Source organism: Myotis brandtii, unplaced genomic scaffold (genome assembly GCF_000412655.1).
Source record: "Myotis brandtii unplaced genomic scaffold, ASM41265v1 scaffold439, whole genome shotgun sequence".
Taxonomy (NCBI): domain Eukaryota; kingdom Metazoa; phylum Chordata; class Mammalia; order Chiroptera; family Vespertilionidae; genus Myotis; species Myotis brandtii.
Genome location: NW_005366783.1, coordinates 90,892 through 102,898, shown reverse-complemented (window position 1 = coordinate 102,898; position 12,007 = coordinate 90,892). Strand labels below are relative to the sequence as shown.

The following is a 12,007-nucleotide window of genomic DNA, read 5'->3' as shown; positions in this document are numbered from 1 at the left end:
GCAGGAGGGAGGGGGGTAAGAGATCAACCGAAGGACTTGTATGCATGCATATGAGCATAACCAATGGACATAAGACACTGGGGGGTAGGGGAAGCCGGGGGATTGTCAAGGGCGGGGAAAAAAAGGACACATATGTAATACCCTTTGTAATACTTTAAGCAATAAAAGAAGAAGAAAGAAAAATAAATAAATATATTTCAAAAAAAATAAATAAAAATAAATTCAAAGTAAACATCATTACATAAAAGGGTGTCTTTTTTTTGTAATACTTTAAGCAATAAAAAAAGAAAAAAGAAAAATAAATAAATATATTTCAAAAAAAAAATAAATAAAAATAAATTCAAAGTAAACATCATTACATAAAAGGGTACGGTCTTTTTTTTTTAGTTTTATTCATTTCAAACGGGCCGGATCCGGCCCGCGGGCCGTAGTTTGCCCACGGCTGGTCTACAGCCAGCTGATGAGAGGACCTGAAGCTGCCATAACCACAGGGGAGGCTGGAAGTGGATCCATCAGCTCCAGCGACTGCTGCCCCAGCCGACAGCGTGACTACACCTCGTGAGAGACTCTGAACAGAAGTCACCAGGCAAGCCACCCCCTTCCCATGCCCACAGAGGCTGTGAGCTATAAATGTGTGTTGTAGGCTGCCAAGTTTTGAGGGCATTTGTTACACAGAAAACATAACTAACACAGTACTCAGCTACATCTTCCACATGCAGGTAACAACAAACTGAGCAGCAGCCAACACCCATCCTAGACGCGTGCTACTGTTTTACACACTTGCCACATTTAATCACCACAACAGGTTAATAATTACAATTTCACTTTACAGATAAACAAACTGAAACCAGTATTGTTAAAGTAACTTGCTCCAGGCACCGTATCTTACGTAGCAAAACCAGGATTTGGCCTGGTTGGCCAACTAGGGTCCATGTTCCTTCCACTATGCCACACTGATCAGAAGTAACACTGCTCTAAATACTCTTAAGAATCTCGCCTATATAAAAAACTGTGGTACATCTACACAATGGAATACTACGCTGCGGTAAAAAAGAAGGAACTCTTGCCTTTTGCAATAGCTTGGATGGAACTGGAGAGCATTATGCTAAGTGAAATAAGCCAGTCAGAGAAAGATAAATACCACATGATTCCACTCATTTGTGGAATATAGAGAACAACATAGACTGATGAACAGGGTCAGATCCAAAGACAGAGAAACAGCAATCAGACTATTAATCCCCAGAGGGAAAGTAGGGGAGGGTGGGGGTAAGGGGAAGAGATCAACCAAAGGACTTGTATGCACGCATATAAGCCCAACCAATGGACACAGACAACAGGGGGATGAGAGTATGAGTGGGGGGGAGGGGGGGGTTAATGGGGGGGATGATGACACATTTGTAATTCCTTAACTAATAAAGAATTTAAAGATAAAAAAAAGAATCTCGCCTATAATTCTCATTACTGCCCCACTTATTCAAACTTCACAATATGAGGCTCAAAACTGTCCTACCAAGTCTTCTACACTTTGCACAAGACTCCCCAAGGAAGCCCAGCAACGAAAATGGCAAAAATAATCCATGCCAACGCTGCAAAACAAGAATTTACCAGCTAATTTAGGAATTAAAAATTCTTTTTACAGGTAACCTTCTGTAATCCAACTGACATAAATACCTTGTTTCCTAGAATATTTCATTGTTTTTATAGTTCTTTTAGCTTCTCTCAGACCATAAGAAAAGTTCAATTTGAAAAGAAGCCCATCAATTTAAGGCTATCATAATTTCCTAAATATTAAAAACTCACCCTTTCTAACAATTTCTGAAGCTTTAATGTTTTCTCTTCACGTAACTTTTCCCTTAGCTGCTGTGCTTTCATCTGTTTTTCTTCATGTTTCTTCTTAGATTCTGCAATTGTTCTATTAATACAAGCAAATAAACAGGCGACACGAATGTTTACATCATAAAACCAAAAATATTTCCTTTTGTCTTCAAAGTTCTAAAAATAAATACAAAAGGTACACAAAAATAATTTCGGTCTAACTTTTCAGGAAAACACTGTCACTTTTCAAAGAATCTGAACTGTCCTGAGTCATGTGCCTTAAAATGTTATTCGGCAACTCTGTTTAACAGTCGAGAGTGGCTAGTTTCCCTCCTGTGAAGTATTTTAAATTTTCTGAGGCCAGACCTTTTGCGAGATGGGGAGGAAAGTTTCTCATGCATGTGAATTCCATGTCCTGGAGGTCTTGCAGGTTCCTCCTCCACAATATCCCCCCAGGATGTATTTTGGCGCCAAGATTCACGAGCTGTTCATTAAAAAGAAAACCACTGTTACTGTTTAAGCACATAGTTCTATAAAACTAACATTTAGAACAGACTTTTAAAAGGCATCAGCATTCTTACTCTAAATTTTTTATTTTACATAGAAGTTTGTGTAATAAGATCATCTACTTTAGACCCCTCTACCTGTACACAAAACACACACACACACACACACACACACACACACACACACACACAATACCTTCATAATCCGCAAGGACATCATTCCAGTCCATAGACATACCACAGAAAAATACATTTCCACTGCCCATGCTGGCCTAAAATGTAATAAGGAAAATTCAAAAACAAATATTTGAACACAAGTATAACCTTAAAAAGTAAACTGCATATGAAATTTTCCCAGCTTGTGCTAGTACATTTCATCTAATAACTAGCTCAAAACTAGAATAAAGCACATACCTCTTACGGTCACAATAATAACCAAGTTAAAAATGCCATAGTGTAAACACTTTAAGAGGAAGACAAATCTACTTGTCATTTAATAGCAGAGACAAATCAAGTGAATTTAAAAGAAACATATTGGGCCCGGCCAGCGTGGTTAAGCATTGACCTATGAACCCGGAGGTCACGGTTCAATTCCAGTCAGGGCACATGCCCAGGTTGTGGGCTCGATCCCCAGTAGGGGGCCGGAAGGAGGCAGCCGATCAATGATTCCAACCAGCTGCAAATCCTAAGGTATTTTTGTCATCAATATAAGAATTTTGTGTTGGTGGCTTTATTATTAGAAAATGAAACATTTTTTTAGATGCCCTGTTTGAGATGGCTACAAAGAAGCAGCAAAGAAAAACGGAAGATGAAAACCATGAATTTGAAGTTGAATTTTATTAACAATGTACCTACCTATATAGTTTAAGTTTAAAAAATTTGGCTCTCAAAAGAAATTTCAATCGTTGCACTGTTGATATTTGGCTCTGCTGACTAATGAGTCTGCCGACCACTGGCCTAGACCATCATAACACACTCTAATATGCTATACTATACTAATACAGTACACAAGTACTACATACATCCTGACAAATTCAGATCAGACATTAGAAGAGCTCAAGATTATTCTTTAAGAAATCCCTCTCGCCCAGCAGGTGTGGCTCAGTGGTTGAGCATCGACCTATGAACCAGGAGGTCATGGTTTAATTCTTGGTCAGGGCACATGCCAGGGTTGTGGGCTCGATCCCCAGTGTGGGGCGTGCAGGAGGCAGCTGATCAATGATTCTTTCTCATCATTGATATTTCTCTCTCTCTCCCTCTGCCTTCTTCTCTGAAGTCAATAAAAGTATATTTTTAAAAAAAGAGCCCTAACTGGTTTGGCTCAGTGGATAGAGCGTCGGCCTGCTGACTCAAGGGTCCCGGGTTCGATTCCGGTCAAGGACATGTACCTTGGTGGTGGGCACATCCCCAGTAGGGGGTGTGCAAGAGGCAGCTGATCGATCTCTCTCATTGATGTTTCTAACTCTCTATCCCTCTCCCTTCCTCTCTGTAAAAAATCAATAAAATACATTTTTTTTAAAAAAGGAAAGAAATCCCTGTCATCCACATACTTGAGTCTGCTGAGCACTTAGTGACAGCGAAGCAGCGTATCGTTTGCTTTTTATTAGAATAAAAACAGTAAAATGCCTTATATTCTTCTTCAACCTCTGCAATTACAATGAGTAATGCTAAGTTCTTACTTTCTGAGATCCAATTTCTTGATTTGTAAAAAGAAAATAACTTCTAACTTGTCAAATGCATTGTACTAAAAACTCTTAATAATGTTAAAGTGCTAAAATAAGAATTGCAATTATTTATTGTTTGTCTTAATCACACAGAATGATAATACAGTTATTGAAGATAATTTTAAAAGTCATTTTAAATAGGACTGGATGAACTCTAGGTACTCTGGCAGTAAGAATTTTATTTTTGAATATATTTTTTTGAACAATTATAAAATTCTAAAGGCTCACAGAAAAATCACTGTCGTTGTCAGTTTCAATATTAATATCATTGTTTTCTTCAGCTTCGATTTCTCTAGTTAACTGTTCCTCTTCAGCAATAGCACTAGCAATGGCTTCTTCATTGGCCTTTTCTAGGCGATCTGCTAGCTCTTCCTTTTTAGCAAGAACTTCTGCCATGGACTGCAAAGTTAAAAACAAACAGCATGAAGAGTCACCACTTGACCGGCAAGTTCAGTAGTTATCTCACTCTTTATATTCTAATCACACACTCAACAGTATACAGAACATAGCATTGTTCTAGAATTATAAAACCTCAGGTCCAGTACAGGCTCAACCACTCGCTAGCTGTGTGACTTGAAAGTTTCTTAAAAGCAAGAGCCCATTTTGTATTTCATAACATGGTACAGTAATCCATGACTTACCTTCCTTACCAGACTGCTGTGTATGAGAAACTGTGAAGTTGTATAAATAACAGGTATTATTATTAATGACAGTGTCAATTTCATTTGCATGCAAAAAAATTCAAAAGTTATAGATCAAATATCTTAAAAATTAAGGAAAACCATCCTATATAATAATCCTATATAATAAAAGGCTAATATGCAAATCGACCAGACAGTAGAACGACCAGTCGCTATGATGCGCACTGACCACCAGGGGACAGACGCGTCACTATGATGTGCACTGACCACCAGGGGGCAGCTGCCTCCTGGTGGTCAGTGTGATCTCCAACTGCAGGCTTAGGCCCACTCCCTGTGGGCCTAAGCCGTCAGTCAGACCCCCCCCAAGGGCTCCTGGACTGCGAGAGGGCGCAGGCCGGACTGAGGGCCCCCCCCCCCCCAAGTGCACGAATTTCGTGCACCGGGCCTCCAGTTTTACAATAAGGGAAACAGAGAAAGAATTTATGTAATGTTGATGATACCTAACTTAGATATATGTATTACAAGTAATATAGATCAGAATCATTAATTTATAAATCCCCATGGTAAGCTAAATACATATACAAATATAGCTCCTCAGTGATATTCAGATATTTCCATGTCCCTCTGTTGACTGATAGAACAAGTACCAAAAACATAGGAGACCTGGACAATATTATCTACAAAAGTGACCTCACTGTCTTCCCAAGAGAAATGAAAATATGTGTTCAAAACAAAGACAAATGTTCATGGCGCCTTCGTAACAGAGGACCTGGGAAAAACTCAAACATGTCATCAAATGAATGGATGAATAAATATACTGTGTTACATGCACACAACAGAATAGGCCTAAAGACAATAAAAAAGAAAGAACTAATACACAATTACATGAATGAAATTCGAAACAAGTATGCTTGAGTGAAGGAAGCCGCACAAAGATTACATTATTCCACTGACATAAAGCTCTGAAAATACCAATTAATAAATAGTGATAGCAGGAAAGTGATGACCTGGGAAGGGGTACAAGGAATGGCAGAAAGTGGGCATGACAAGGGGGGAAAGTGGACACTTTTAGGGCAATCGGTATGTTCATTATCCTGACTGTAGAGATGACTTCATAGTTATAAACATACCAAATTTATCAGTTTACATATTTCAGATATGTGAAGTTTACTAAAAAACAATTATACCTCAATAAAGGCATTTAAAAATGCAAATGCTTAGCCCCAGCTCAAAAATGAATGGGTTGGGAGTAGAACCCAGGCTCTGCTAGCTCCTTGAAAGCTTCCCCTCCTCCTTCCCACCTCGTCTCTCTACCCTCTGCCCCATACAACCACTCTCCCTGGGAATACAATGGGGTGAGGGAGTTTAGATGAGAGTCTATTTCTTTACATCATAAAGTTTTTCTCTATAAACCTTAGAATACAGAAGCTGACTGCTATTATGTCCCACACAGATATTACAACTAATAGCAATTTAAAAATACAAATAGTAGCCCTGACCGGTTTGGCTAGAGTGTCGGTCTGCGGACTGAAGGGTCCCAGGTTCAATTCCGGTCAAGGGCATGTGCCTTGGTTGCGGGCACATCCCCAGTGGGGGGTATGCAGGAGGCAGCTGATCGATGTTTCTCTCTCATCGATGCTTCTGACTCTCTATCCCTCTCCCTTCCTCTCTGTAAAAAATCAATAAAATATATTTAAAAAATACAAATAGTAAAGCTGAAATATTTAACTTCACAAAAAGTAAGTTCACACATGAGCCCATTTCCTCAATTGTATCTTGCCCCAAGTACATTTCCATTTAGTCTCTGAAGACCTGAGAAGACGTTACATACGAGAGACCTTAAGGATGAAGTGATGATTCCATTACCCACATGTAAGTTTTACTATTTCACACTGTGAATTTCAAATAAATATCTGCATATATCATTTGTATATCTATGAAAAGAAAAAATTTAAATATGACCAATTTCTACCCCATATATTAAATCCACTACTTGTTATACTATAATGATGTTCAACCTTTGAAACCATTCACACTAAAACAAATTATTCTTTATTCCTTATTAAAGGAATCTAAGTATTTTTTTTTCTTGTTACTATCAACCTTATTTCTCCCTTAACCCATATGGTTTCATCTGTATCTAATGCTATTCTCTATCAGAAGTATAATTTGGCCTATTATCATCTGCTGACAGCATCTTGCAGTATGATGAGGCACTAGTTTTTTTAATTGCAAATATTTATTTCAAATTTGATAGCCATAATTTTCTTGCCTGAACCTAATAAAGAGCTAATGAAAGTGGCCAACATGGACAAAAGATTAATATGAAATAGATGTTATAATATTTTAATACAGAGACAATTCAATATTGAAACTATTTTCATTTCTACCTTAGCCACAAGAAAATTAGCAGCAAGCAAAACTATAAGTTTCTTTTATTTTTTCTGAATAGGCCTGGAAGTTAAAAAAGAAAGTAACATAAGTGACAACGAAATGACCTAGCAAGTGTTTGACTGAGATAAGTTATAATACTTCTCCTAAAATTTTAAAACTGTCACTTCTTTGTTAGAGCTGAAAATAGCTCTTACAAATTGTTCTTCCTGATGCAAATCCACATTAAACTTTGTATGTTAACACAATTCACTCAAAGCAATTCCAAATGAGTGCATATAGACTTAGAGACAATTATGTAATGAATAATACTAGTTGTTGATAGAGCGTTTAATCCCATTTAAATGAGGGTTTATCCACAGAGAGCTGACTGAGGTTTTCTCTTTCCGTAAATCCAGTGCTCACACACCAATTCCACTGGATAAGTATGTGCTATGCAGCTGGTAGGTAAAGACTCAGAGACTTGGGATTCCCAGGACTATAAAGGTGAGTAACATGTAAATTGCAATATGAATGTAGTTATAAATAAGAACATTTACAATTTATTATAATGTAAGGCAGTATAACAAAGTGACTATTCAAAGAACGGGTAGGTTATTTTTCATAGAAATGATGAAATCTGAGTTGATAAAAGAAATTTCATTGGGGATAGGTTTGGAAGTCTGTGATGTGATTCAGAAGTTGCTGATGGGCTTTTAGTAAGATCATCCTGGTGGAGGGTCTGTTATGAGAGAAGTGAGGGAGAACTGAAAGCTCATGTGTGTTCAGGAAATGGCCAGTTGAGGGGAGTAAAGAAGTTGGAAAGACGAGGGCGGTCGAGGTGAAGTGGTTATGGAGGAAACTCGTATCATAGTAAGTGAAAGGGTTTGAACTTAATCTGCAAGTAATAGGGACTCACTGACCATTATGGGACAAGAAAATAATTTAATTAAACCTGCGCTTTGAACTGATAACTATAATGACAATGACCTAGGAGGATTTGAAAGTGGAGACAGATAGACTAGTTAGGCTGTCAGTTAGGTGGGGCCATGTATTTAAGGTTTGGCCAACAGATGTAAATGGAAACAGCCTGGAGGCACTAAGTTTTTAAAGAAATTATAGTATACTAGAGGCCCAGTGCATGAAATTCCTGCACTGGGGCAGGGGGATCATCCCTCCCAGTCCGGGAGCCCTCAGGGGAATGTCCGACTGCCACGGAGGCAGGAGGGGCTCCCACCACGGCCACTGCGCTCGCCAGCCATGAACCCGGCTTCTGGCTGAGCTCCCCACAGGGGGAGCGCACTGACCACCAGTGGGAAGCTCCTGCATTGAGCGTCCGCCCCCTGGTGGTCAGTGCACGTCATAGCGACAGGTCGTTCTGCCGTTCCATCGATTTGCTTATTAGCCTTTTATTATATAGGATGGTGGCCATTTAGAAAAGCACATTCGAATAATTTTTCGCAACAACTTTTTATATATGCTTATTTCTTCAGAAAGTTACTTTATAAACAAAACTAGCATGACCTATTCTGGATTATCCTCAGATCTAGTATCTTAATACTAATGTGGGAAATAGGAAAATATGAGAAGTACTCATCCAAAAATATAAACCTATAAATAATCACAAATCAACACATTTTTACTGAATCTACAATGGGAATGATACATAGATTTCATCTTGAACACCGCCTCCAAGCACTGTCTGAAGTCTGTAAAGAGAGCTTTTAACACTCATTTCAGCATGCACCATTTCCCACCTATCAGAGAGCTGCATTTGCATGCAAGACTTGCTATCGACTCAGTTTCTTAATGCTAGACTAAAAAACACATACAAACGGAAAGATTTTGAGCAAGTTTTTTAACTCTCACATTCTCATTTTTTTCCTCTACAAAACAAGAAGTTTGATAAAAGTAAAATGTTAAAATAAAATCATACGTACAATGCTTTGTAAAAAAAAAGTGCTTTGTAAAGGGTAAAATAATACATAATACAATTTATTATTGGGGTTTATGCCTAATAATAGGTTATCGCTTTAATGAATTCACTCATAATTCTGATAAGTTGTTCTTACCAAGTTAGCAGCACTCACATTTGAAATATCTGAAGAGTCCATTTCACTTTCTATCCTTGCTTTCTCTGCTGAAAATCTCTCTTCATTTGTATGCAAAGGAGGTGAGTCATCTTGCTGATTAATTGAAACACACACTGTATCCCCTTGCACAGCAGGTATTTCAGAACTTCGCACAGAACTGTCCGGTAAGATACTACTACTGCCAGAGTTCTTGACGTCATCCAGTGTACTTGCTGTGAACTAACAAAATATATTTACAGAATGAGTCCGAAATACTAACGACTATACTTTAGAAGCAGTTGTTAAGTGGCTGGCAAAACTCACTCATCTTTTTTTGTATGTTTCAAGTGTAAACAAAAAGGAACCATTAAGCAAGCAGCCACAAATTTTATTTGCATACCAACTATGTATAGGGCACTGAGTGCTTTAAAAAATTAAGCAACACATATTGTAATTATATTTTACTTTAGCAGCCTGCTCTTGATGAGTACTTTAAGATATGCCTCACATGCCCTAACCGGTTTGGCTCAGTGGATAGAGCGTCAGCCTGCGGACTGAAGGGTCCCAGGTTCAATTCCGGTCAAGGGCATGTACCTTGGTTGTGGGCACATCCCCAGTAGGGAGTGTGCAGGAGGCAGCTGATCGATGTTTCTAACTCTCTATCCTTCTCCCTTCCTCTCTGTAAAAATTCAATAAAATATATTTTTTAAAAAAGATATGCCTCACAAAAGAAATCTATTCACAAGTATAATATTTTGTCTTATATTCAAATAACTAAAGGCATTTACATGGTTTTTGTGAAGACTGTCTATTATAAAATAAAGGCACTTTTCACCAAAATATATACTTTGAGGGCATTTTACTAAAAAATATGAAGCATGCTCTCTTTAGATACCATTAACACAACCTTTAAGCATCTTTCATGAAGCCCCAACATAGTACATAATACCAATTCTCAGATCTAAGAGAAATACACCATAAACAGTACAGTATATGTAAGCCCACAGTTTCAATATAAGTTCATATTCTTTAGATTTCAACATCTTCCCATTCCCCTTTAAGAATATCTAACACACTGGAGGCCCGGCACACAAAATTCATGCATGGGGATGTGGGGGAGGTCCCTCGGCCTGGCCTGCACCCTCTCGCAATCCAGGATCCCTTGGGGGATGTCCTCCTGCCTGCCTGATCACCCCTAATAACTCACCTGCCGGTTTGATTGCCCCAACCACTCTGCCTGCCTGCCTAATCACCCCTAACCACTCGCCTGCCTGCCCAATTGCCGCTCACTTGCCTGCTGCCTGCCTCATTGCCCCTAACCGCCTCTGCCTGCCTGCCTCATCGCCCCTAACCCCTCTGCCTCAGCCCCTGCTGCCGCAGGAAGGACGTTCAGAATGACGTCCAGAAGCTCGTTCGGCTGTCCGGTCTAATTAGCATATTACGCTTTTATTATTATAGATAAGTAACATAATGTGAAAACAATTGGATTAGGCCAAATACATATTCATTTTTTAAAATCTGTCTATTCTAGTGAATAGAAATAAGCCTTTATTTTCACCTCAGAGTACAAAAAGAAAGCAGCTGTGTTTTCAAATTATATTCAAGAGTAATGAGCTCTACATAGAACTGAAATCTAAAATTTTGAATTTAAAACTCACATTACTACTTAAATAAACATTCGATAAATACTGCAGTGGCCATAAAATTCTGAGTTTGATTAATTATTTATCTAAATATTAAACTTGGCCAAGTCTTATAAACTACTTTAAAAATTCTATTGGTCAGAACTTAAAGTGTCCCAAAGTGTTGATTTTAGCATAAGCATTATTTAAATTGTATCCTATTGTTTATATTGCCATCAACATTACCTATACTTCAGTCACCATGGTTTATAATCTTCTTGGCAATATTTATATTAGCATTACTGTTGTTTATAATACAGTCAACCTTGTTTATTAAAAAATCAATATAATTTATATGACAAAAAGAAAGCCTGACTATAAAGTAATGTTGAAAAAATACATAAATATGTTAATTCCATTTTTAGAATGACAATGGAGAAAACAAATATTATGATTAGCTTGTCCACCATCAACAGTGAACTTTCATATTGAAATATTTTAACAACAGTTTAATTACTCAAAAGTTTTATGTGTGGATTATTCCTAAAATGCCAAAATCAGGTCTATTCATTACACAAAGTCAGCAAAATTCTTATATTGTTAAATTTTATAGTTAAAATGCACAATAGCAATAGGTAAACACCGGGGATTGCTGCTTAGCACAACCACTTCAAGAATACAACTAAAAGACAGAACGAACATCATCCAGAACCACAGGAAGGCTGGCTGAGTGGAAATTCTACAACTAGAAGGAAAGAGAAAAGCATACCGAGACTCAGAGGAGCTGCGGTGCGAAAGTAAAGTACAGAGGTACGGAGGCACACCCGGAGAGGGCTGGTGGCCGAGGACACGGTTGTCTTTTTCAATCGGTAGGGAGTCTCAAGCTCTGAGCTCCAGTTCCGGGTGAGTCTCTGGGGACCCAGACTCACACAGGAGAAATGGGACTGTCTGGCATCAGTCAGAACTCGAGGGCAGCTTTCTCTTGGAGGTGCTTGCAGTGATTGCCGGGACACTGAGAATCGGGGCCTCAGAGGGCAGCCATAGCTGCTTGCTCCGCCCTGTTAACCCCTGGGACCCCCGCCCCACCCAAGCTGTGCACTGGCTTTTGCATATGAAAGGCCTGGCCCTTTGCAATCTGAAAATTACCTAACAAACTTGAGGCTGGCCCAAGGCCCCATGGCAACTTGCATTGCTTCACAGCTGAGCTCCTGCTAGGTAGCCTCAGGCAGAGGCTAAATTAGCACCTCCTTAGAGATC

At 38.7% G+C, this 12,007-nt stretch overlaps 1 protein-coding gene across 1 annotated transcript in view; it reads right to left on the bottom strand.

The window, feature by feature from the left end:
• Nucleotides 1-12,007, bottom strand: part of SCAPER (S-phase cyclin A-associated protein in the ER) — a 160,426-nt gene that overhangs the window by 119,076 nt on the left and 29,343 nt on the right. Inside the window, exons 9-13 of the mRNA XM_014546250.1 lie at nucleotides 9,147-9,368; nucleotides 4,274-4,444; nucleotides 2,518-2,593; nucleotides 2,182-2,299; nucleotides 1,801-1,912 (exon numbers count right to left, since the gene is read on the bottom strand). Coding sequence (XP_014401736.1) covers nucleotides 1,801-1,912; nucleotides 2,182-2,299; nucleotides 2,518-2,593; nucleotides 4,274-4,444; nucleotides 9,147-9,368 — 699 coding nt within the window. The remainder of the gene's footprint in view (nucleotides 1-1,800; nucleotides 1,913-2,181; nucleotides 2,300-2,517; nucleotides 2,594-4,273; nucleotides 4,445-9,146; nucleotides 9,369-12,007) is intronic.